Source organism: Vanellus vanellus (assembly GCF_965231255.1).
Source record: "Vanellus vanellus genome assembly, chromosome: 5".
Classification (NCBI taxonomy): Eukaryota; Metazoa; Chordata; class Aves; order Charadriiformes; family Charadriidae; genus Vanellus; species Vanellus vanellus.
In genome coordinates, this window is record NC_138910.1 from 54611130 (window position 1) to 54636900 (window position 25771).

Below are 25771 nucleotides of genomic sequence, written 5' to 3' on the forward strand. Positions count from 1 at the left end.
GGCTCCTGGGGCCCGGCTGGCTGAGAGGGCTGCCCTCTGCGGGGCTCCTCCTTTGCAGAGACCTCACCTGCCCCTTTTGGGGTGTTTTTTGGGTGGGTTTGGGTTTTTTTCTTTTTTCTTTTTTTTTTTTTTTTTACCTGCATACCTCTTCCCCCCCCCCGCCCGGCGGCAGACGGCGGCCGCAGCTCCCCACTTCCACGCGTGGGCCCGGTGCGGGGAGGAACAGCTGGAAGGGGTGGGGCTCTGACGGGAAGGCCCGTTCCCCACCCTCACCACCCCGCCCGGAGGGGACCGGGGCGGAGGCTGCGCCGCCGCCGCGGGGGGACCGGGAGTGGCCCCCACCTCTCCCGCTGGCGGGACCGCGCGCGCTGACGTGGCGGGCGTTGCCATGGCAGCCGCCGGCGCGCTCTCCCATTGGCAGCGCCGCGGGGGGGGGGGGCGGGTGGTGGGTGGGCTGCCACGCGCACCCCCCCCCCACCCTCCGCCTTCCCTTCCCTGGCGCTCATTGGGCGGGCGGCGGGCACCACGTGGCGCGGGCGCGCAGCCGCCGCGGTGACACCGCGCCCCGCAGCCAGTGAGGGCGCGGGACGTGCCGCCGCCGCCTGCCATTGGGCGGCCCCGCGGCGGCGGGGGGCTATAAAAGGGCGGCGGGGGCGCGGCAGCCCCGCGGTGGCGGGCGGGATGGAGCCGGTAGCGGGGGCAGCGGAGGGGGATGCCGCGGCGGCGGCGTTGGAGCAGCGGCTGTCGGCGGGTGGGCAGGGCCACGTGCTGCGCTTCTGGCCCGAGCTGGGCGACGCGGCCCGCCGGGCGCTGGCGGCGGAGCTGCGCGACATGGACGTGGCCGAGATCAACCGCTTCTTCCGCCGCGCCCGCGGGGACGGCAGCAGCAGCGGCGGGGCGGCGGCGGCGGGGCTGGACGCGCGGATGGAGCCAGTGCCGCGGGACGTGCTGGGCAGCGCCTCCCGCGACCGCGGGCTGCTGCCGCGCTGGGAGAGCCGCGGTAGGTGCGGGGGGCGGCAGCGGGGCCCGGCGCGGCGCGGTGTCGGCGCGGCGGGCCCCACGCGTGTATGCTTTCCCGGGCGCAGGGCTGGCGGAGATCGCGGGGAGCCGTGTGGCCGCGCTGCTGCTGGCCGGCGGGCAGGGCACCCGCCTGGGCGTCCCCTACCCCAAGGGCATGTGCGACGTGGGGCTGCCCTCCCGCAAGACCCTCTTCCACCTCCAGGCCCAGCGCCTGCGGCGGCTGCAGCAGCTGGCGGAGGAGCAGCACGGCACCCCCTGCCACATCCCCTGGTGAGCGCCCTGCCCTGGGCCTTGGTGGGTCGGTGCCCCCTGGGGTGGTCTTGGTGGGACAGGGCTCATGGGGTGGTGTTGGTGGGTCAAGGTCCCGTGAGTTGGCATTGGCAGGCAGGACCCCCTTGGCATCAGGCCAACTGGTGTTGGTGGGTTAAGAGCCCATGGGTTGGTTTTGTCCCTTTGGTGCTGGCTGGGTCAAAGCTACGTTGGTTTGCCTTGGTGGGTCAAGGTCTTGTGTGTTGGCATGGGCCGTGTTGGTGTCGGCAGGCCAAGGACCCATGACCTGGTGCAGACCCCCTTGGCAGAGACACTCTTGACAGCAGCGCTATTGCTATGGGCAGAGCTTCCTGGAGGTAGTGGGTCAAGGCCCAGAGGGTGGCACCGGGAGGTCCCACGTTGTCAGGCTCGACCCCACAGCCCTTGGGAACGCATATCATGTTGCCTGGGGCCAGCCTGCTGCATGGGACAGCAGCCAGGCAAGGCGGTGGTCCGGGAGGCAAGGGGCTGCGGTGGTTCTGTGAGCAGGAGGTTGGCGTCATGGCAGGAGCTTGCTGCTGCAGCTGGCTGTCCCCTCCGCCACACTGGGTGTGGTAGGGTTTTGGAGATGCATGTTGCGAGGAGGGTGAAGCCTTTCGTTGGCTTGCCAAAGAGGTGGGAGTGCAGCGGGTCAGATCCTTCTAAATCTTTGTTGGGGTAAGAAGCGTGTCCTGGGTGTTACAGGCTGAAGTGGTTCCCGATATTTGGGATGAGGGGTGTGAGACCCTGCCTCTCCTCCCTGCTCATCGGGTCTCTTCTGTGCCGCGACAGGTACATCATGACAAGTGGCCGGACTATGGAGTCCACCAAGGAGTTCTTCCTGAAGCATCATTATTTTGGCCTGAAAAAGGAAAACGTCATCTTCTTCCAGCAGGGCATGCTGCCTGCCCTGGGGTTTGATGGGAAAATCCTGCTGGAGGAGAAGGGCAAGATTGCCATGGCGCCAGGTTGGTGGCCGGGAGCTGGCAGATGGGCTATGTGGGGGTGAGACACGGTGCTGAGGACAAGCCTTTGGAGCTGGAGCCTGTGTAGAGCAGTTTGGCAGCATGACAAGACCCACGGGTGATGCAGGCTGGGAGGGGTCCATCTTGGTGGGAAGGACAAGGGTGGGGTATGGCCTGGTCAGTGACCTCCACCCTGGAGAAGGAGGATGAGCGTAGGTGGCTGACGGGACAGCAGGTTGTTGCTGTGGCCCCAACAGTTTGTTCCCTCCACAGATGGCAACGGGGGTCTGTACCGGGCCCTGGGGGCGCACGGTATCATGGATGACATGGAGCGGAGGGGTGTGCAGAGTGTCCACGTCTACTGCGTGGACAACATCCTGGTGAAGGTGGCTGACCCCAGGTTCATCGGGTTCTGCTTGGAGAAGGGAGCAGACTGCGGGGCCAAGGTATGGTTTTGGGGGTAGGCAGACACAGCTTCCCTAGAGCAGGTGGGGTCTGCCCTGCTCCTTGCCTGGGCTCCCTGACTCCTCACCCTGCCTTCGCCAGCTTGCCGCAGCCAGGAGGTATAGCTCAGCACTGGGAGCTCGCTGGTGGAGTAGCGTATGCTGACAGAGTCCTATCTGCCCCCAGTCCTGCCTTTCATGGGGTCCTAGCACTGACAGCCCCTGGGCTCGCAGGTCCCCTAGTCCCTGGGGTCGAGAGCTGCCAGGGAGCCCCGTGGAGCTCCCCGGTCCCCACCCGGATGCTGGGCAGCTGTTGTCCAGGCGGCTGCAGGGAGCACAGGCAGCCGGGATCCCTGCCACAGGCTGCCAGCTGTCCCGGCTGTGACGTCCTGGGCACTAGACCAGGACACGGTGGGTGCAGCCGACTGCTGACGCTGAGCCCAGCCCCGTGTCTCACGGGTAGGATGTTGCGTGCCTGAAGCTTTACTTAAAGGCTGGATTAACAGCCAAAGGGGCTGTGCGATTGTGTTTGCGTTGGGCTCGGCTCGGGCAAACAGGTGAGAGGACTTGCTGGCCTTGAAGCTTTCTCTTGAGCTGGGAAAGGGAAAGCAGTTCCTCCTTCTGGCCACGAGTGAAAGAAAGAGGAAATAAACCCTAGCATGCAGAAAGGACAAAGCCCCGTGTCCCTGCGTGCTGCCCTGCTGTGGTGGCAAGGATGGGTAGGGATTTGCTGGGGGGTATCCCATGCCCAGAGGGAGGTGTGTGGCGTTTGAGGAAGAGGAGGGAGGTCAGGCATGGGGGAAAAGATGGTTCTGCTGAGTCAGCAGCCTTCTGCATGTGCGTGGCAAGCTGGCTATTCGTGTGCGGGCTGGGTGCTAAAAATATCCGTGCCCTCTGCCAGCCACACTCGGGCTCAGTGCCAGATCCTGCCTGCACCCTCTGGGTGTGCCTGACACCCTGTCACCCAGCCCTGCCATCTCTCCCTCCTCCGGTCACCATCACCAGAAGCATCTGGGAGGGGAGGGCTCCAGCATCCCTATCCCTGCGCTATCCTTGCTGTCCTGTGCAGGGAAACACCTCCCATACAAGGGAGTATATTTGAAGTGTGGGGCTTTGGGGGTCTTTTCCTGATGGTGCTTCCCTTGGGCAGGTGGTGGAGAAGACCAACCCCACGGAGCCAGTCGGCGTGGTGTGCCGAGTGGATGGTGTCTACCAGGTGGTGGAGTACAGCGAGATCTCCCTGGCCACTGCCCAAAAACGGGGCCCGGACGGGCGGCTGCTCTTCAACGCGGGCAACATCGCCAATCACTACTTCACCACTGCCTTCTTGAAAGATGTGGTCAAGTAAGGGCCTGCCGGGGTATTGCCAGCGTGCTGGAGGAGCAGTGCCGGGGCCGAGTGGAGCCGGCTGCCTGCATCTTGCTTTCTGCTGGCTGAGCTCCAGCTGTTTGCAGGCGTGCTGGGATGAGGCCCGTGGGATCTGATCCAGATCCCCCGACCCCCTCCTCTCTGCACGGTCCCTCCCTTGAGATAAGGTTTCCCCTGGCCATCACTGGCTGCTGGTGTCAGAGCCCAGGGGTGTGGGGCCGTCCTCTCCTGTCTGCTGTGGGGATGGGGGGCTGGAAATGTGCCTTGCTGGGGCGAGTGACAGCTCCTTCTTGGCCCATTGCAGCACTTATGAACCGCGGCTGCAGCACCACGTAGCTGAGAAGAAGATCCCACACGTGGACATCGCTACAGGGCAGCTGATCCAGCCCGAGAAGCCCAACGGGATCAAAATGGAAAAGTTTGTCTTCGACATCTTCCAGTTTTCCAAGTATGCCCTTTTCTCTCTGTGGGGAGCAGGCTGCTGGCTCTCCCCCGAGCAGCTCTGAGAGCCTCTGGGGGGGGTGGGAGGAGAGGGTATCAGGGCTGTGCCCACTGGCGATGCCCCGGGGCCGGGACAGGGTGGCAGCTCCTGTGCTGTTCAGCAGCAGTGGACAATTGTGCCCTGAGATGAGCAGGGACATGAGCAGCAGGAGGGACAGGCGCTGTGTGCCTCTTGCTCAGCTGAGCCCTGCTCCTGGGCCAGAGGAGCATCTGCTGACCCTACAGCTCAGGTCGTCTTCTCCCTCTGTGGCTGTGAGGACAGCCTGCGGGTGTGGGCTATGGAGGAGCCGTGGCTGCAGCTCAGCCGTTCTGGCAGAGGAGGAGCCAAAGTGACAGGGAGCAGCCATATTTCCTAAATGTGAACCTCCTGCGCCCTTGTTCCCCCTCCCAGGAAGTTCGTGGTGTACGAGGTGCTGCGCGAGGATGAATTTTCTCCCCTGAAGAACGCAGACAGCCAAAACGGCAAGGACAACCCTACCACAGCCCGACATGCTTTGATGTCCTTGCACCACTGCTGGGTTCTCAATGCGGGGGGGCACTTTGTGGATGAAAACGGCACACGCATCCCTGCCATTCCTCGGTAAGTTGCTGCTCCCGGTGCTCCTGCATCCTTTTTGGGCTGGGTATAAAGCACAGGGCAGTCCCCATCCCTTCTCCGTTTCAGCGCTTCCGAAGCCAGCGTTGCTGGAGTGCTCAGCTGTGGGTCCCTTCTCCCGGGTGGTCTGTGGGGCAGAGCCGGATGCGGGCCAGGCGGTGGCTGCAGGAGAGGTGCTCGTATGGTCTGCAGCTTTCCTTCTTGATTCAGCGCCTGTGAACCGAATCCTGCCGGTCCCCATTGCACAGCCAAGGCTGCCAGTGCAGGGAGGAGGTGACTCCCTAAAGCCCAAGCGTGCCAAGCAGACCCGTGCAGTAGCCATGCTGAGGTCACGGCATCCCTTGACTGAGAGACCTCCCGCCACCCGTGTTTGGAGAACAGCAAACCCCAGACTTGTTCTGCCCTGTTTTCCCCCCCCCACCCCACCCTTGCTAACCCTTGTTTATTCCCACATAGTGTCACAAACGGAAGGTCAGATGCCACCCCAGCAGATGTCAATGACAAGTAACTATACCGTGCAGCGTGCATGGTGGCGGGGCTGCGCTTAGGTACTAATGGGCTGTAGGCGAAGCAGTGCGCCAGGCTGCGGTCTGCTGCGATGGGTGCGCACTGGTGAGCAGGCACCCGTAGTGACTAACGGGGCCGGGGGGGGGAAGCTCGGGGCCGCATGCTGGGAGCGGGGCATGTTCTTGCTACAGGGACCCCGCAGGCGCCGCTTCTCATGGTGGCGGGCGGATGGCGGCCTCTGCTCCCTCCTGGGCTCCTCGCTGCCGTGGCAGCTGGCAGGGATAACTGGGAAGGGGCTTGTGCCATTGGTACAGATGCAGGGCGGCAGGCAGCCTGCAGCCCCCGAAGGTCACCCCGCAGGCGGGATGCTGTTGGGAAACACGCTGGCGTGTCCCTTCGATGACACTCCCCTGTTCGTCACGCCACGGCGTAGCACAGCCTGGACTGATCCCGGCCGGTCTCGTAGCTGGAGACGGCTGCTGTCTCCCGGTGTCCACCAGGCGTCCAGGCAGATTGAAAAGGGATTAATAATGTTAAGTAAACGTCAAGCAGGCTTTGATGTAGCATGTGCAAATCTCAGCGTAGGCGGCCAGCTGTGCTTCGTGCGACTTCAGCTCATGAGTTTTGAAGATCCAGACCGTGACACCAGGGAAAGCCCCTGGCGCAGCGCTTGAAAGTTTACAGAAGTAAACGGGAAAGTTGAGAGAAGTGCTAAAGCAACTTCTATAATAGCGGTGTGTTCTGTAGGCACAGGGCACGTCTGTGTGGCTGGGACTTAGAGCTGGCGAGTGTAAATGACTTCAGATTAAGCGAGTTTGTTACCTCCCCCCCCTCCCTTCAGGAGAAGCCGTATCTTCTGGTACGTTCTGGTGGGATACACCTATGGTCTCTGTTTTTAATTCAAGACTCCAAGTTCTTTCAGGCTTATAACTAGGCCATCACAGTAGTTTATAATGTAGGATAAAGGATGCACTTTATCCTACATCTATCCTTTACTGCCAGTTAATGGCAATTTTTTTTTTTTTTTAAGTCAATTATCTTGAAACGAGTCCAACTCTAAGGCAAACACAAGTGCGAGGGCTGGGTTAGGATGGGTGAGTTTTATATACTCTCGGCCGGGACAGGAGGGGACGGAGTGAGTGCGTGGCAGCAGGGAAGAGCTTCAACCTGGGCAAAGGGAGCGTTGTCACAGGCGTTGACGTCCTGAGATGCCTGTCTGGCTGCGGTAGCGAGCGGGTGTGAAGGAACACCTTGGGGTGCCACTGTGGTTCCTTGTCAGCTCCACATATCTACACCCCCTAGCCAGGCTTGCACACCGGCTGGAGCCGGGGGGAGGTCCTACCAAGGCTGGTGGCAGCAGGAGCAGGGTCAGGGACCCCAGGCGGACCCCTGCCCAGCAGTGCTGCTGTGGCTGTTCTCGAGGCCCGGCTGTGGTGGGCAGCGCTAGTGTGGATCTACCCTTGTCTTCATCAGCTCAGGTTCACGTGCAGAACAGAGGCACTGAGACAGCTGATCTGAGAGGCAAAGGCAGTGCCACGGGGAGTGTTTCCAAGTGAGTGGACAGGCTTACCCTGCGTCCTCAGGATGTGCTTTAAAGAAGGGGTGTGGAAAAAAAAAAAAAAAAAAAAAAGCCAAACGGGAAGGTGCCGTGAGTGCATCTCTCATCACCCCGAGGATGCAGGAGGACGAGGAAGGGGTGACTAGCTTGCATGCCGCGTCACGTATAGCGGGGCTGTGGTCCAGGCTGGGGGCGTAGGCGCTGCTGTAGTTGCACACGTGGAAAGGCACGTAGATCCTCATCAAAGCCGCATCTAAAGCTCTCTTCCCTTTCAGTCGCTGCTGGTATCTAAACTTTAGCTCACACCTCCCTGGAGAGCACGCAAGGCTTGACTAACCCAGGGCAGCTCTGTGCTGGTGGGGTCTGTGTGGGCTGGCAGCCACTGGTGCCCCCAGACAGCCGCTGACCCCCTGCGCTGGTATCTGCGAGATCTCTGGGCCCCATCCGCGCTCCCCTGCTGGGATGTGGCTAACCCTCCTGACTTCTTATTTTTCTCTGCAGCTTGAAGGATGCAAACGACCTGCCAATCCAGTGTGAAATTTCTCCCCTCGTCTCCTACGGAGGAGAAGTGAGTACTGTCTCTCCAGAGGTCGGGCATCCGTGCAAATTAACTAAGTGGGTGGGGAGGCTGTCGGGGGGCACGAGTGTGAACCCTGGCCGGGGTGGGGATAAGCCACAAAGGTGTGACTTGGATTCACTGTGGGGCTTTTCGCGGCAGTGTCCCCCAAGCCGCTAGCATGGGAGGGGACCGGAGCCACCTGAGAGTGGCTCAGTAGGTCCACAGAGCAGATGATGTGTGGTTTGTTCCTAACGAGCTGCTTCATCCTCCCTTAGGGTCTGGAAAAGTATGTGAAGGACCGAGAGTTTCGCGCACCTTTGATTATCGACGAGGACGGGATCCACGAGCTGGTGAAGAACGGGATGTAGCGGTGGCATGGTGCCCAAGCCGGGCTGGCTGTCCCGCCTGGTGGGCTGGGAATTCAGACACATAAAGGTTTATAGCTGTAACTGGTAGGGGCTGATCCTGCTCACTCTGGCCCTGTGCAGAGGAGGATGTAACCCACTCGGTTCTTGGCATGTTGTACGCTTCTATTTATATTTTAATTTAAAAACCGAACACTTTATGGATTCCCCTGCCACGAAGCACAGCTATGGTGCTGCTCTTTGCACTCCAGGCTGTGGGCATTTATTTTTAAACATGTATATAGTAATAGTCATTGTACATGCAGAGGATTTTTATGGTACGGGGCTGGGGTTAATCTTGAATTTTTATTTTTTTCTCAAATCTACATGACTATTTTTTTTAATAGGTTCCTTGTCATTGCCCGTATCCTCCCTTTTAGTCATCCTTTGTACGTTGCACAACTGGAAGCACCCGATTAAACTCTCGAGTCCCTCCTGTCTGTCATCTGGTGTTGGTGTAGTGACGGTGGCTTTCCGCAGAAGCTCTACTCATAGAGCAGAGCTCTGACTGCCACACCGAGTGCCCCGCTCTGCCCAGCTCGGCAGCAGCTGCTGCCCCGGGGCAGGGGGGAGTCGCAGGCAGGTCCTCTGGCCCACGGTGCTCCTTGGCAGTGTTTCTGGAGGAAGCGGAGGGTTACGCTTTCCTCTCGGAATTTCTGCAAGTGGCAGCAAGCCCTGAGCAGGTAGGAACGGGTGGGTGCGCGACGCCGCTGGAGCGCTCGGGGTGAGACCAACCTGGTGTGGTGTCCCCATGCCCCTGGGGCAGAGCGGCTCTGCTGCCTCCCTTCTTTTTTGGGAGGGGAGAGGCGGTGCTCGGCTGGCTCCTTTGCTGCTCCCACGTCCTGCTGCAGCCCCCGGGGTGAGGTGGCACAGCCGTCCACTGCCCCCGCAGCCACCTGGGGAGGGATTTTTCCCTTGCAGGGCTGGGAATGGGGCCCAAACCGCTCCCCTGGGGGAAGTCACCAAGTGCCAAGGTGGCTGTTGGGCACCCTGGGCTCAGCCAAGCGCTTGGCTCCCCAGGTCAGGGGAGCTGGGGCTATGCGGGGGTTCCTGGCTGGTGCCGTAGCTGCTGGTGGCTTGCCATGGGCCAGTTGGGCTGCGTGTGGCCAAGGCGGGCTGGCGGCGGTGGGTCCCAGGGGAGACAGCCCGGGATGGGGGCCAGAAACGACGCGAGGAGCCGGTGTGGAGTGCTGCGGGTGGTCTGTACCGCCACCTTCCCCTGCCCGCTGGCTCTGGGAGCAGCTGCCATGAGGAAGGGACATCTCCGCTCCCTGGGGAGCAGGCGGGCACCCCCAAAGCTGGTCATGGCGTGGGTAGCAGCTGGGTCACAATGTGTCCCACCTTGGGGGGATGCATATGGCCCCAGGACCAGCACCAAGCAGGCGCTGGGGGGGGGGAGGTGTTTGCTTTGGCTTTTTGGCTGTGTTTGCACACCGACACCTTTGCATTAGGTCCTGGGACAGAGTGACGCAGCGTTGGCCGCCACTGAGTTATTTGAGCACCAATTCCAGGTAGCAGGAGGCGAGCAGGGCAGAGCGGGCGTCTGTGCCAGCATGCACGTAGGGCAACCTGTGTGTGGGCAAGGGTGTCCCCTTGTCCAGCTTGACCCAGCGTGGCACAGTGCAGAGCCCAGCAGCAGGCAACACACTGGAACAACCTCCTCCTCCTCCTCTTCCTCCTCCTCCTCACCAGCCCGGAGGCTGCTGCGGTGCTCTGCCTTGCCCACCTCTCACCGAGCCCGTGGCTCAGGCTGGCACCACAGCCACTGCCCGGTGGCAGCGGTGAGGACATCCCTGTCCACCCCCCTGCCCCGCCATCATGCCAGGTGGTGGGTGGGTGGCTTTCCCTGGTTGGTTTGCCTGGAAAGCGGATGAGCTTGGGAGTCTGGCGAGGAGGTTTCAGGGGTTTGGGAGCACGGCTGCAGCCCCAGGGGCAGGTGTCTCCTCCGGTGTGGGGTGGGAGGCGTTTTTTGGGAGCTGCTGGCCTGCTGCCAGGGGTGCTGGTTCCCTCCCCACACCGGTGTGGGTGCTGGCATAAAATGCAGCCAAAGCACTAGTCTGAAGGAATATTGAATCTTTTTTTTTATTTATTTTTATTTTTTTTAATTGCATTTTTAGCTCTTGCACAAAAATTAATGCGAGCCCATTATTATTATTTTCTCCCTGCCGCGTCGCGTAGTTGGTGGCCGCAGTGCCAAGCCAGTGCCTGGAAATGATGTAAAACCATGAGCTCGGTGTGCAGCTCGGGCAGCCGGAGCGCTTCTTCCATGCCACGTGCCGGGGCAGGTTGGCTCTCTGGCCGGTGTCCTGGCCACCCATGCCTGTGCGAGAGCCCGGCACCCTTCCCACAGGGGGCCTGGAGCGGGGCAGCCCATGTGGGACCATCCACGCTGGCGATGGGGCCTTGTGGAGTGCCTCCATCACCTGCATTTTGGGGGTGTCCTGCTTAGCCCCTGCACCCCACAGCGCAGGAGGAGGGTCCCGGACATGCATGCCATCCCGCAACTGCGGGGGCGAGCGCCGGAAAGCAAATCGCTGCCTATTGCTTTAAGTTCCCTCGCTGGCCAAGGGGATTTTTTTTAATTTTTATTTTTTTTTCTCTCGCGCTATGAATGGGTTTTGCTGTAAATTATAACTTTGCACACATTCCCTCGGGCCGAGGAAAATAACCTCCGCTGAAAAGCCAGCCTGGATTGGTGACTGGCTCCCCCCTCTCCGCTCCCTAATTGAAACCAAATGTGCAAGATGTAGGATTGTGGGATTTCTGGCCGGCTCCCAGGAATCTGCAGAATGCGAACGCGCTCCCAGAGGCATCTTGCATCAGCCCGGGGAAGTTCGCTCCTCGCCTGGCTCCCCCGGCCCGGGCGAGGGGCGAGGAGCCCGCCTGCCCGCCGCCACCTCCCCGCTCCGGTGAGTCGCTCTCGGCTGCGTGGGGAGGCGTTTGCCCCCGTCCCAGGCTTGGGATTTTGGGGGGGATGCAGGCTCAGCTGTGCTCCGCGGCACAGCCCGGGCAGAGGGACCGGGGTGCGGGTTTGCCCGGGAAGGGGATGGGGCAGCAGCAGGGCAGCGTCCCCACTCGGGGAAGTGATATTTGGCCCCTTCTCTTCATTTTTTCCCCAAACGGCCAGCGTTTCCCCCCCGTGCCTCGTGCCAGGCCAGCGTTTCCCTGTGTCCATCCTTGGCTCCCACCCGTGTGTCTGTTGGCAGAGCTGGTGGCAGCGCTGACCAGCTGGAGAGGCCCTGTGTCTCCTGGGGTCCTCCAGCCAGGCACCAGGTCACACTGGGGAGGGGGACACAGGGCCACTGGTATGGTGCTCCTGAGCATCCTGCTCCCCATCCTGGTGCTGGGGACCTGCTTGGGGCTTCCCAGCCCTGCACCGCCGCGGCAGGGCAACGCCGTGCCCCGTGGCAGGGTGACGCTGTGACGCCGTGGCACGGAACAGGGAGGAAGGGCTGCAAGTTTTCAGCTGGTGGGGAGCGCTTGCTGGGTGCAGCACCCACAGGACCCGTGTCCGTGTCCCCCGGCACCATGGCCATGGGATGTGGCGCTGGCAGGTCTCTCCAGGGCAGCTGGCAGCCATGGGGACGTGCCGGCCGCTCCTCGCACCCTGCGTGGCTGCGATGCCCCTGGCTGGGGTGGCGCTTGCTGCTGCAGAAAATGGGGCTGCCTCCAGCCCAGAGAAGGTCTAAAATGGCATTTTTTTTTGGAGGGGAGGAGGACTACGGGTCCCGGCATGCTGCGTTGCGTTCCCGCCGAGGCTGCGCCGGCGGCACAGCATGCTGGGGGCTGTAGTGCCAGCTGGGGCGGGGGGTCCTCAACCCCCTTACCGAAACACCGCATGCTGTGGGTCGTGGTCCAGGGTCACAAGAAGCCTCTTGTCGCTCAGGGACGTTCTCTCCAGCATGGCCTTGGCGTGTCCCACCCACCGGCCATCCCAGCAGGAGGGTAACCCCCAGCTCCATGTGAGGATAGGGGCTCTGCAATGGGAGCACTGGGAAACCTGCATCCAGGACACGGCGTGTGCAGGGGGTGCAGGCTGCTGCCGTCCAGCCCCCTCCCCACGGACGATGCTCCTCCGGTGCCGGTGGGGATGGTGGAGCCCACCTGGGAAGCAAGCTGGGGACTTCACCAGCTGGCATGGGCTGGGGGCAAGAGGGACTGTGGCTCAGGCGGGGTTTGTCTCTAAACAAATGTAGATTTGAATTATTTTTTTTTTCCCCTGCTAATTTTCCCTGGTCATTTCAGGAGAATAAGAAGGGTGGAAAATAAAAACAAGGGAAAAAAAAAAAAAAAAAAGCAGCGGCTGAGGGAAGCTCACAAACCCAGGCCATGCCAGGGAGGAGCTCCAAAAACTCTCTACACTAAAAATTTCCAGTGATTGAAAATTTTCGGCAAACTTTTTTCAGACAAAACGTTGCAAAGCCATCTCTTTTGCAGGGCTGGTGGAACAAAAATGATTTCCAGCTGGGTTGCCAATACTGTTTGGCCAGTTTGGCTGCGTGGTCCCTTAGCCCCCAGCCTCGTTGCCTGAGTCACTGTCTTCCCGCTGTCCCCCAGCTCCGCTCCCCCGAGGAGCGACGAGAGCTTCACAACGGCTGCGTGGGGATAATTTCCCTATATTAGACTGAATGTAAATGCATTCCCCTGTGGGACATTATGGCATCTGCTATCCTGATGCTTAAAAAGTTTACTCAGCCTGAAAGAATAGTGGGAAAAAATATCCCTGGATGTTTTTTTGGAATGCAGAAGGAAATTGAGATTTTAATGGTGGGGGAACTGGCCATGATCAAATGCAGGAGCCCCATGCGTGCCTCTCAGTGCTGCCGTTCAAATTCCCAGTTGCAGCTGAGTTAGTTGCAACTAACTAAACTTTCCTAGCTGGGAATAGAAAAAAAAAAAAAAAAAGATCATGTATGTGATTTTTTTCCCCCCTCCCAAAAAATTAGAGAAAAAGAGGAAAAAATCACAGTAAGGCCAAGTGTTAATTTGTACCTCCTGCAGAGCTCATGGTGTTTAGCAGAGACACACCCCCCCCCCGGGGGGACCCAGCGGCGCAGAGCCTCTAGCGGGGTGTGGGTGGCAGCTCCCGGGGCTTTGCAGTCCCCTTGGGTGCTGGCATGGTCACAGCAAGCCTGCCTCGCTCCGGCCGTGCCAAGTCCCGCTTTTGCCAGCGAGCAGGGCCGTATCCAGCACCTCCCAGCTGGGCTCTGCAGGATGGAGGCATCTGCTGCGTGGCAACTAGTTCAGGGTGGTTTTGGGCTTTCTCTTGGTGGTGGGGACCAGGCTGTGGGTCCCCAAGTGGGGTGGGTGCAGGGACACAGCCAGGCACCCATATGTGGGATCACTTGTATTGGGGAAGCACGAGGACCCGCCAGCCCAGCCCGGACATCCCGGGTATGTGGGACTCAGCTGGGATTTATCCCTGGGCTCAAGTGCAGCCGGGTCCCGTTTGGCCAGGAGCTATGGTCCCTTTAACCCCCAGGTTAGTAAGTTGTTCCTGCAAAGGTTAATGTACACGTAAACTAGATTTCAAATGGCCCTTTTTAACAAAAAGAGGAATAATCTGCATCTAGTGCTTGCATGAAGGGCTGTCCCAGGAGGACAAGTGTCCCCATGACAAATAAGGGCCAGGGGAGCCCATGGAGCCCGGGGCAGGGCTGGTGAAGTTTAGGGGTGTCCCTGGTGCATCCCCGGCACGGTGCCATGCCCCGCGGTGATTCCCCAGAGGTGCGTGGTCACAGCAGAAGCTGCTTGGACACTGGGGGTTCCTGGTAGCCGCGGGTTAGCCAGAGCCAGGGCCACAGTGGCTGTCCTGCAAAGTGGTTGTGGTGGCAGCCCTGACTCAGAGGGTGGCAGGCACCTCACGGGACTGGGGCTGGGGGGGATCCCCTCGTGCCGCAGGCTGCATCCTGCTCCAAGGAGCCCCACCAGCACCAGCCCTTCTTCTCCCCTTGCTGCAGCCCAAGCCCGGTTGCCAGCACCCCCAGGTCCCCTCCAGCCTCATCCACCACCCCGTTACAAGCAGCGGGTTCAAGCTGGTTCCCATGCCTTTCGTCACACCTTTCCGTGTCACCCATGTCCCCAGGATCCGCTCTGCCATAGAGAACCATCACAAATATGCCGTAAATCTCGGGCGATTATCTGCTATTATCTCTCCGGAGCCAGAAGGCAGGGAAACCGCGTGTTGCAACGTGCTATTATTTTGTTATATGTCGGGATTGTGCAACCTCTTGCTTTCAAAGCCATCCAAGGGCGGGCGGCTCAGCTGGAGCCTTTCTGCCCGTCCATGGAGCCATACGGCGCCAGCCCCGAGCAGAGCCCTGGCCAGGTCGTATGGCTCCCGTGGCCATTTCATGTGGTCGGCTGCAGGGACGCAGCAAGGCCGCATTACCTGCCTGTGATGGGGCTGCGTTGGTGTGGCACCATGATGCTGTGGCTCCCGGGGGGTGGTGGTGGAGGGGATGGGACACCGGAACCCTTTTGACCACTGTCACAGATGTGAGGTGTAGGGTTCTGCTCCTCCTCTGATGCTGAGGTGGGGACACAGGGTCTCGTGAGGGGGAAGCCCTCCTGTCCTCAGCTGGCCACCCCAAGCAGGACTGGCGTTTCCGTGTGGCTCAGCTGCCTCAGCGTGACAAGTCCTGGCTCTGTCTCTGCAGGACAGCCGACATGCCGGCCACCCCCAGACCAGCCCTGCTGCTGCTGCCGCTGCTGCTGCTGCTGCATGTCTTGCGGGCTGCAAGAGCCCAAGTCAACCCAGGTAAGCGAGAGGGGGACCAAGTGGCTGCAAGAGCTGTGAGGTGTGTTTTCCTGGGCTGCGCTCCTGCCAGGGCATCTGAGCTTGGGCTCGTGTCATCTCCACCACCTCCAGGACTTCCCCAGCTCTGGGAGCAGTGTGTGATGGCCCCCCAAGCCTGCACCTACCTGGGCATTCTGATGTCCTGCATGCAGCTCGGCCACCGCTGGGTGACCCAGAATGCATCTTCTGTGTACCACAGGCATCTGTCCCGGCACAAGTGGGCTGGCAGGATGTTGGGGTACGGGCAAAGCGCCGGGCTCTGAGTGGGGCCCTTCTCCATGGGGGCTCATTGAGCCCGCTCAGTTTTAAAGCAGCGGCGTGCAGAAGGCAAGGCGCCGGGCTATTGTTTGCCGCCGCTTTCTTTGCGCGCTTTCTTTGGGCGCTTTCTTTGGCAGTTTCGCAGCAAACCAAGGTTGGCTTTAGTAAAGCAGCTCGACTAGGTGCCTGGCTCCTGCTCAGAAACCACAACACTGCGCTGGATGTCAGCGAGAGAAGCGTGTTTGGTTGTTTCTGCAGGGCTCAGCCCCCTCCTGCGTTGCGGGGATGGACACAGAGCCCAGGCTCCTTCAGCGCATCAGGGTTTCCCCGGGGCATCCCTATAACAAGTCCCTTCAAAGGCTTTTTCCATGCGTGGGAAGAGTTTGCTGGGTCTTCCCTGGAGGTTGCATGGTGCTTAGGGAAGCAATCGTGTTTGTTCTGCAGCCGTGCAGGGCTGGCAGTGTTGGCTTTGCGTGGCCAAGATGGTTATTACCTAGGGCAAAGGAGCTGGGCTGGCTCCATGTTGGGCAAGAATCAAATGGAAATTCAGTGGGAGCTGCACTCTGCAGAGCATCACAAGTAGGAGAGCTGGGGACAAGAAGCGATGCTGCCTGCTGTCCCAGTGCTCGTGCTAAAGATGAGCCCATCCTTCTGTTGGATGCAGGCGATGGTCCCTGTGGCACCGGTGACCCAGCACCGCACGCTGGGACACAGGCTTTTTGTGAGCACAGCACCGGGCGAGCCATCGGCCACGGGGGCAGGAGGTGGCCCCAGCACTGCACCCTCGCCTGGGCCCTGCCGCCACGGTGCGGGTGTTGGCTCGGGGCGGCGTGCGGAGGGAGCGCTGTGGGCTGGAGCCGGCGGCCAGACGGTAAACACGACCAAACAAGCCGGCCTTTCAGCAGCGCTCTTGGCAGCCGGGCGTGAAAAAATAACTCCTGGGAAGCGGCGTGGATGCGGTGCCGGGGGAGCCGGCTGCCACTCGGGGATGCAGCCCGCCCGCCACCCCCGGGTAGTTTTCCACTCACAGCCGGGACAGGAGCAGGGCCAGCAATGGGAGCTGCCGATGGGAGCCAGCGGGGAGGGCAAGTGCTCACCTTTGTCACTTGTTCCCCCAGGCAGGTGGGGGGAGCAGCGGGGTGGCACGGCTGAGAACAGGTCGCTGCGGGTAGGTTTCTTGGGCAAGTAGCCTCTGGAGCGAGCCCTCTGGGTGGCCCCAGAACGAGGAGGGTGGGGACGGTAGTGCCAGCCCACAGGTTCTCCCTCCACCGCTGCCGAAATGTTTGCCAGCAAGGCTGAAGGCATCTCCGGGGACAGGGACTGGGTATGTCCAGCAGCCCTCGGAGCTGCCAGCTTTGCTTTGAGCTGGGCTGGCATCTGCTTCTGGCCAGTGGTTCCGTTTGCCCGGGCAGGTGTCTGCCTGTGCAGGACCGTCTGTCCCATCGTGCTTTGTCCCCTCTCTCTAAGCCAGAGAGATGGAGAGTGCTGCGCCTGAGCTGCCCAGGCTGCAGTGCCCGCTGCGACGTGGATGTGCCCCGGCAGTGCCGTGCCATATTTCAGCACGTATCTAAGCCGGGGAGGGGAGGAGAGGAGGGATACCCGCTCAGTGCCCCGCCGGTCTCTTTTTCAGCGGTGTGCCGGTACCCCTTGGGAATGTCAGGTGGGCACATTCCCGACGAGGACATCTCCGCCTCCAGCCAGTGGTCTGAGTCCACAGCCGCCAAGTATGGACGGTGAGTGTGGGGACCCTCCTGTGACAGCCATAGGAGGGTCTGGGCTGCCATGGAGGGGCAGAACGGGGGCAGGAGCTGGCTTTGGCTGCCTGCAAATGGTTCCTCTGCTCTGGGTTCGCAGGCTGGACTCTGAGGAAGGCGATGGCGCCTGGTGCCCCGAGATCCCGGTGGAGCCCGACGACCTGAAGGAGTTCCTGCAGATCGACCTGCGCGCACTCCACTTCATCACACTGGTGGGCACCCAGGGGCGCCACGCCGGGGGCCACGGCAACGAGTTTGCCCCCATGTATAAGATCAACTACAGCCGGGACGGCACCCGCTGGATCTCCTGGAGGAATCGGCACGGGAAGCAGGTGAGGAGCCAGGTGGGGGCTGAAGTGGGTGGTGGGTGGGGGGCTGCTCCTGCCCGTCCCCACCGTGCTTCTCTCTCCCCAGGTGCTGGATGGAAACACCAACCCCTACGACATCGTCCTCAAGGACCTGGAGCCGCCCCTCATCGCCCGCTTTGTCCGCTTCATCCCCGTCACTGACCACTCCATGAACGTCTGCCTGCGCGTGGAGCTGTACGGCTGCGTCTGGCTGGGTGGGTGGTGTGGTCCTGTGTCCTTCCCCATGTCCCCAGAGCCCAGCTGGGGGGCTGTCCATCCCACTGGGGGCTGGCGGTGCCTAGGGGCTGGCTGGGGCTCACCACCAGCGGGGTGTCCCTCATGGGTGGCCGCTTACTCTCCCCTCCCTGCAGATGGGCTGGTGTCCTACAACGCACCGGCTGGGCAGCAGCTTGTCCTTCCTGGGGGCACTGTCATCTACTTGAATGACTCTGTGTATGACGGCGCTTTCGGGTACAGGTGAGGACTGGGCGGGCTTGTGCACATCATGGGTGCTGTGCTGGGCAGGAGGGGATGAGGGTGTTTCTTCCCTGCATTTGCAGGCTGATGTGCTGATCCTCAGCAGAGCAAATACTTGGGGTCTCCCTGAAGCGGGGACATGGCTAGCTCTGGGATGCTATGCATCATGATGGGGAAAGCACCCCCAGATCTTCTTTTGGATTTAAGCTAACTGCACTGCACTTCAGCATCCCGCAGCCTTTTCCAGAGAGAACATAAAGAAGAACAAAAACCCCTCCAGAATTTCCCAGGGACTGCAAGGAGCTGCTGGGGTGGGGATGCTGGGTGGTGGCAGGTTTGTGGGGTTGGCAAGAGTCACGTTCCCTTTCCCCCCTCGCATGTGCCAGCATGACAGAGGGCCTGGGCCAGCTGACGGATGGGGTGTCGGGGCTGGATGACTTCACGCAGACCCACGAGTACCACGTCTGGCCGGGCTATGACTACGTTGGCTGGCGCAACGAGAGCACCGCTGGAGGCTACGTGGAGATCACCTTCGAGTTTGACCGCATCAGGAACTTCACCGCCATGAAGGTCCACATGCCCCCCGCCCTGTCCCCTGTCCCTGTCCCTGCCATGGCCGCACTGACAGGCTGCCCCACAGGTCCACTGCAACAACATGTTCGCCAAAGGGGTGAAGATCTTCAAGGAAGTGCAGTGCTACTTCCGTGCCGACGCCAGTGAGTGGGAGCCCAGCGCTGTCTCCTCAGTGCTGGTGCTGGATGACGTGAACCCCAGCGCCCGATTCGTAACCGTGCCCCTGCTCCACCGCATGGCCAGTGCCATCAAGTGTCAGTACTACTTTGCCGACGCCTGGATGATGTTCAGCGAGATCACCTTCCAGTCGGGTACCTGCCACCATGAGCCTCGCAGAGACCGGACCCTCCTGGAGGGGGTGTTCAAGGAGGGAGTGTGGCTGTGGGGCACCCACGCCATCCACTCTGATGCTCTCCTCTTCTCCCTTGCCAGATGCAGCCATGTACAACAACTCGGTGGCCCCCCATGAGGTGCCTGTGGTCCCCACCACTTATGGTAAGGCATTGAAAAGCACATCACCCTGAGCTGGGTGGGGAGATGCACTGGGAAGGTCTGCCTCATCCAGTGGAGGAAAGGGTCAGGAGATCTCCCATGCCCTAGTGTGACCTGCTTGTGCTGTCCTCTTCTCCTGCTAGACCCCACACTCAAGGTAGACGACAGCAACACACGCATTCTGATCGGATGCCTGGTGGCAATCATCTTCATTCTGGTGGCCATCATTGTCATCATACTGTGGCGGCAGTTCTGGCAGAAGATGCTGGAAAAGGTGAGCAAGCGTGGGATGGCTGGAGAGGTGCCCCAGGGCAGTGGGCTCATCCTGGGCAGGTTCTTCTGGGAGTTCAGCAGAGGAATAGGAGACTCCATGGAAGGGGCTGATGCTCCTTTCCCCTCCTCGGAAAGGTTGTGATTTGCACCCATCTCTCAAGCAAGGGGATTTAGCTGAACAGGGAAGTGACTTTGGGACCTGCTTGCTTGTCCATCCCTCTGTCCTAAAACTGGGCTGGGAAAGAGGAGCCCAAAGGGTTATCTGCAGCCCCCAGATAACCAAAGGTAGTCACAGAGGTGATGGAGCAAAACTCTTCTCCATAGATGCAGATAATAGAGGAGGGGGGACACGAGGACAAACGTTTTCCCCAGGCGGGTGCTACAGTGCTGGGACAGGACACCAGAGAGGGGAACTTGGGGCTGGGCATGGCCACAGTGCCTGGAGCACAGGACATCCTGTCCCGCTGGTGCTGCAGAGACCCCCTGTCCCAGCTCTGTCCTCCCTTGTCCCCCTCTCACAGGCCTCCCGGAGGATGCTGGATGACGAAATGACTGTCAGCCTCTCCCTGCCCAGTGAATCCAGCATGTTCAACCACAATCGCTCCTCCTCCTCCAGCGAGCAGGAGTCCAGCTCTACCTACGACCGCATATTCCCACTGGGACCTGACTACCAGGAACCCTCCCGCCTGATCCGCAAGCTGCCCGAGTTCACCCCAGGGGAGGATGACACGGGTGAGAGCCGGGACACCCTGCGTGCTTAGAGCCATCTACCACGCATCGAGCCTGCTGCAGCCCCCTCTCCTCAGCCCCTGCCTTTGGCCAGTCTCCAAAAATTTTGGCACAGAGGGGTGGGGGGGAGGTTGCACAAGCTCCCTCGGATCCTGCTCAGAGGTCACACAAAGCCTGTGGCCAAGAGCCATCGCTGGTGTCCACCGCCAGGCTGAGCTGTGTCCCCACCACTGTCCTTGGGATGCTCTATCATCTCCTCTTTGGTGGTCCGGAGGTTGGGCACTGATCCCTGTTCATGTGGTGCTTGGGGCTGGGTTGGTGCATTTGTCGATGACGGGGAAGGAGTGGAGCAGCCTGTGATGTCTGCAGGAGCCCAGCCATGCCGGGGCAGTGCAGGGGCTCCGGGGAGGATGGGGATGGAGAAAGCCAGTGGCTGGAGTCTGAGCAGTCGCTGGGGAGCAGAGGGTGCAGGGCAGGACACCCACGGCAGGGCTGGCCCTGCTGTCCTCCCCCAGGCTGCAGTAGCCCCATGAAGCCATCCCAGGCCAGTGTCCCCGAGGGTGTCCCCCACTACGCCGAGGCCGACATCGTGAACCTGCAGGGCGTGACGGGTGGCAACACCTACTCAGTGCCAGCTCTCACCATGGACCTGCTCTCCGGCAAGGATGTGGCCGTCGAGGAGTTCCCCAGGAAGCTGCTGACCTTCAAGGAGAAGCTGGGAGAAGGCCAGTTTGGGGAGGTGAGTGAGAGCTAGACCTGCTCTAAGCAGGACTTCGGCAAGGCTTTTTTTATATCAATCCATTCTTTTCATCAATCCTCCCAGTTAAAGGCAAGGGGTTTGAAAGGACCAGTCGAATCTGGCGAGTCAACAAATGGTTACAGGACTGGTGCCACAGCCAGGGATTTGGCTACTTAGACCGGGTGACTCACTTTGAGAAACCAGGTCTACTGGGGGCTGATGGGGTCCATCTGTCAGAGAAGGGGAAGAGTATCTTTGGTCTAATGCTTACCAAGCTCACGAAGAGGGCTTTAAACTAAAGTTACCAGAGGAGGGGAACGTCAATCCATCCCACTCCTATCAGTTCGATGCCGGTGCCAGCAATAGATGCCCAGAGCCTGGAGGAGGATCACATGAGAGCACCTGGAGTGCAGCACAAAGGAACACCATCCACTCCAGCCAGTAAGTCAGATTCATTGGGGTCCCAACTTAAATGCCTCTATGCAACCTATGCCGCTTACCAACAAGGAGGGTGGGGGATATGAAGCTCAAGGGCAGCCTTGGCTGCAATGACCATGAAATGGTGGACTTCAAGATCCTTAGCGCAGTGAGGAGGGAGCAAAGCAAGCTCACTACCCTGGACTTCAGGAGAGCAGACTTTGGCATCTTCAGGGAACTGCTTGGTAGAGTATCATGGCATAAAGCCCTGGAGGGAAGAGGGGCCCAAGAAAGCTGGTTCAAGGACCGCCTCCTCCAAGCTCAGGAGCGATGTATCCTGACAAAGAGGAAGTCAGGCAAAAACACCAGGAGGCCTGCGTGGATGAACAAGGAGCTCTTGGACAAACTCAAACACAAAAAGGAGGCCTACAGAGGGTGAAAACAAGGACAGGTAGCCTGGGAGGAATACAGAGAAATTGTCCGAGCAGCCAGGGATCAGGTTAGGAAAGCTAAAGTCCAGATAGAATTAAATCTGGCCAGGGACATCAAAAGCAACAAGAAAGGCTTCTACTGGTATGGCGGTGATAAAAGGAAGGCTAGGGAGAATGTGGGCCCTCTCCAGAAGGAAACAGGAGACCTGGTGACCAGGATATGGAGAAATACTTAACAACTTTTTTGCCTTAGTCTTCCCCAGCAAGTGCCACACTGCCCAAGTCACAGAAGGCAAAGACAGGGACTTGGACAATGAAGAACAGCCCACTGCAGGAGAAGATCAGATTTGAGACCATCTAAGGAATCTGAACGTGTACAAATCCATGGGACCTGATGAGATGAATCCACAGGTCCTGAGGGAATTGGCAGATGAATTTGCTAAGCCACTGTCCATCATATTTGAGAAGTTGTGGCAGTCCGGTGAAGTTACCACTGACTGGCTTTGGGGAAATGTAACCCTCATTTTTAAAAAGGGAAAAAAGGAAGGCCTGGAGAACTACAGGCCAGTCAGTCTCACTTCTGTGCCTGACAAGATGATGGAGCAGATCATCCTGGAAACTATGCTAAGGCACATGGAAAATAAGAAGGTGATCAGTGACAGCTCACATGGTTTCACTAAAGGCAAATTGTGCTTGAAAAATTTGGCAGCCTTCTACAGCTTTGGTGGATAAGGGAAAAGCTGTGCAGTGCAGTCAATGCGCTGAAGGGAAGGGATGCCATCCACAGGGACCTGGACAGGCTTGAGATGTGGGCCCATGCGAACCTCATGAAGTTCGACAGGGTCAAGTGCAAGGTCCTGCACATGAGTCAGGGCAATCTCAAGCACACATACAGGCTGGGAGGAGAATGGATTGAGACCAGCCCTGAGGAGAAGGACTTGGGAATGTTGGTTGATGAGAAGCTCATCATGACCCGGCAATGTGCGATCGCAGCCCAGAAAGCCAACCTCATCCTAGGCTGCATCAAAAGAAGCATGGCCAGCAGGTCAAGGGAGGTGATTCTGCCCCTCTACTCTGCTTTCAGGAGATCCCACATGGGGTGCTGCATCCAACTCTGGGGTCCCCAACATAAGAAGGACATGGATCTGTTGGAGCGGGTCCAGAGGAGGGCCACGAAGATGATCAGAGGGCTGGAGCACCTCTCCTATGAAGGCAGGCTGAGAGAGTTGGGGTTGTTCAGCCTGGAGAAGAGAACGCTCTGGGGAGACCTTATAGCAGCCTTCCAGTACCTAAAGGGGGTCTACAGGAAAGATGGGGAGGGACTCTTTATCTGGGACTGTAGTGATAGGACAAGGGGTGATGGTTTTAAACTGAAAGAGGGTAGATTTAGATTAGATATTAGGAAGAAATTCTTTACTGTGAGGGTGGTGAGACACTGGAACAGGCTACCCAGAGAAGTTTGCCCATCCCTGGAAGTGTTCAAGGCCAGGTTAGGTGGGGCTTTGAGCAATCTGGTCTATTGGAAGGAGGTTGGAATTAGATGATCTTTAAGGTCCCTTCCAACCCAAACCATTCTATGATTCTGAGTCTCTTCCCAGTTCATGGGGGGTTGGGGGAGGCTGTCAGTCAGTGGATGTAATGGCTGCCCCTTGCTCCCCTCCAGGTTCATCTCTGCGAAGTGGAGGGGATGGAGAAGTTCACAGGCAAGGACTTTGCCCTGGAGGGCTTGGACACCAGCTCTAACCACCCTGTGCTGGTGGCTGTGAAGATGTTGCGAGCGGATGCCAACAAGAATGCCAGGTACAAGGTCTGGGGGCTGCAAATGCCCCAGCATTGCCCTCCATGTACAGCTTTTCCCCAGGAGAGCTAGGACGCTTGGAAAGTGGCCAGGCGCTCCAGTGGCCAGGCGCTCAGTGCAGCTGAGAGGACCACGCGTCTGAGCTGTCTGGGGATGCTGGGCTGCCGCGATTCAGGACTCTTGGTCATTGCTAGTCCTAACCAGGTCCCTAGTGCCCCATCTACCTGCTGAGTCCACCCCGCAGCCATGCACAGATCAGCCCTGAGCTCCCTGTCATGGTCCCCAATCCCAGGGGAGGGGACCTACGGGTCCCTCACAAAGCTTGGGTGGGCGGGTGGCACACTCAGCTGGTATGTGCGCCCCTCCATGCCCCTCTGGGTCTGTCTATCCGATCCGTGTGGTTTCTGTTCCGGAAAGGAATGATTTTCTGAAGGAAATCAAGATCATGTCACGGCTGAAAGACCCCAACATCATCCGGCTGCTGGCGGTGTGCATCACGGACGACCCGCTGTGCATGATCACTGAGTACATGGAGAACGGAGACCTCAACCAGTTCCTGTCCCGCCAGCAGGCAGGCAGCCCCCCTGCCGGCCACGAGTCCACTGTCAGGTAGCGCTGCCTGGGACGGGCAGGGGCAGGCAGGGCTGCCTCCTCTAGGCACCCTACCCAGCTGTGGGGCACCCCGCTTGGGGCCGTGTACCCCATGGCTGCCTTCCTTCCCAACACCTCAGTCCTCCCTTGTTCCTTCCCCGGCAGCTACAGTGACCTGCGGTTCATGGCCACCCAGATCGCCTCCGGCATGAAGTACCTCTCCTCCCTCAACTTCGTGCACCGAGACCTGGCCACGCGCAACTGCCTGGTGGGGAAGCAGTACACCATCAAGATAGCTGACTTTGGCATGAGCAGGAATCTCTACAGTGGGGACTACTACCGCATCCAGGGGCGGGCAGTGCTCCCCATCCGCTGGATGTCCTGGGAGAGCATCCTGCTGGTACGCGGGGGGCTGGGGTCCTCTGACGGACACTGACATGGCCCTGGAGCTGCTCACAGCCTCTTTTCCTCAGGCTGGGGGGTGCAGAAGGGACGGGGAAGTCTCTCAACCTTGGTGCCCAGCTTTGGGGTGAAGCATGCAGAAAGCAGGAGTGGTAGCAGCTTTTCAAGGTGGGATGGGGGGACTACGGTGATCTTTGGTGTCCTGGTGCCCAGCCTTTGAGTGGTATGCTTGACATTTTCTCCTGGCTGTGGACAGACCTGGAAGAGGGAGCAGGGTTACTTTTTGTCTTTGCAGGGAGCTGGGTCCTCACCAAGCCCCAGCTCTCAGAGCAGTTGCTGCAAGCTGGACCCAGAGCTTGCCAGGCTCTGGCCCTGGGCATAGATCAGGTCCACAGGACCAAGCTCCTCTCTGGGCCCAGATCTGGAAGCTGACACATCCAGAAAGTGGTTTTGAACCCTGGGTATGTAGGGTGCTTATGGAGCAGGATGGGGTAATGCTCATGCCCAACCCTGCTCTGCTCCCTCTGGCCAGGGCAAATTCACGACGGCCAGCGACGTGTGGGCGTTTGGCGTGACGCTGTGGGAGACCTTCACCCTCTGCCGGGAGCAGCCCTACTCCCAACTGTCCGATGAGCAGGTCATCGAAAACACCGGCGAGTTTTTCCGGGACCAGGGCCGGCAGGTAGGGACGGGAAGGGACGGGACGGGACGGGATGGGATGGGACGGGACGGGACAGGCAGCGGTGCACTGGGGACACCAGGGACCTGGGGAAAGACTTTAAGGTGACCAGATAGGGAGCTTTGCTATGGGGGAGTTACGGGACAGGACCAGTTGCCTGCTGACCCTGCTCCAGCATTTAGCCAGGGTGGAGACATGAGCAGGTGTCCCCAGGCCCCCACTGTGCCGTCTGGGGGTCCCCTTGCCCCTGAACACACAGCAGCACAGCCCTCTGCCCTGGTGCATGGAGAAATGGGGCTCCCCAGGAGCAGTTTGGGTTTTTGTTTCTGTGGCAGTAACTCTTTCCCTTTGTCATCTTTGCCTTTTGTTTTGAAGACATACCTTCCCCAGCCTGCACTTTGCCCCGACTCAGTCTATAAGCTAATGCTCAGCTGCTGGAGACGGGACACTAAAGATCGTCCCTCCTTCCAGGACATCCATCGCCTCCTCCAAGAGTCAGCCAGTGAAGAATGACCCTTTGGTCTCCCCCAGCCCTGTCCCCATCCTGCCCCATCCCCAGAGGAGCCCCATACGCAAACCAAAGCCACTTCACTCGGACTTAGCAATAAAACCCGGGCAGCTGGTCTTGTTCTCATTGTACAGTGAAGCCTCAGAGGAAAACCCCAAGGGCAGCAAGGAGAGCCACGGCATGGGACAACTCAGACCTCCCACTTGCTTGCTGACCCAAGCTCGGGAGCTACACGAGCTGAGACGAAGGTTATTTATTGACGCAGCATGTTCTTGGTGACAATGACTGGGACAGAG

General features: G+C 59.7%; 2 protein-coding genes across 2 annotated transcripts; both read left to right on the forward strand.

Moving 5' to 3' along the window:
• Positions 1-688: 688 nt before the first annotated feature.
• On the forward strand, positions 689-8638 carry UAP1 (UDP-N-acetylglucosamine pyrophosphorylase 1). Its single transcript, XM_082483873.1, has 9 exons — positions 689-1000; positions 1086-1290; positions 2101-2276; positions 2547-2719; positions 3867-4060; positions 4389-4532; positions 4977-5165; positions 7747-7813; positions 8080-8638. The coding sequence occupies exons 1-9, from the start codon at positions 832-834 to the stop codon at positions 8170-8172; spliced, it is 1410 nt and encodes a 469-aa protein (XP_082339999.1). The 5' UTR covers positions 689-831; the 3' UTR covers positions 8173-8638.
• A 2391-nt stretch (positions 8639-11029) lies between these two features.
• On the forward strand, positions 11030-25723 carry DDR2 (discoidin domain receptor tyrosine kinase 2). Its single transcript, XM_082484212.1, has 17 exons — positions 11030-11117; positions 14868-14968; positions 16896-16998; positions 17120-17351; positions 17434-17581; positions 17738-17843; positions 18230-18413; positions 18484-18727; positions 18849-18911; positions 19052-19182; positions 19703-19913; positions 20426-20649; positions 23161-23297; positions 23713-23904; positions 24052-24286; positions 24821-24970; positions 25343-25723. The coding sequence occupies exons 2-17, from the start codon at positions 14878-14880 to the stop codon at positions 25478-25480; spliced, it is 2589 nt and encodes an 862-aa protein (XP_082340338.1). The 5' UTR covers positions 11030-11117; positions 14868-14877; the 3' UTR covers positions 25481-25723.
• Positions 25724-25771: the final 48 nt, after the last annotated feature.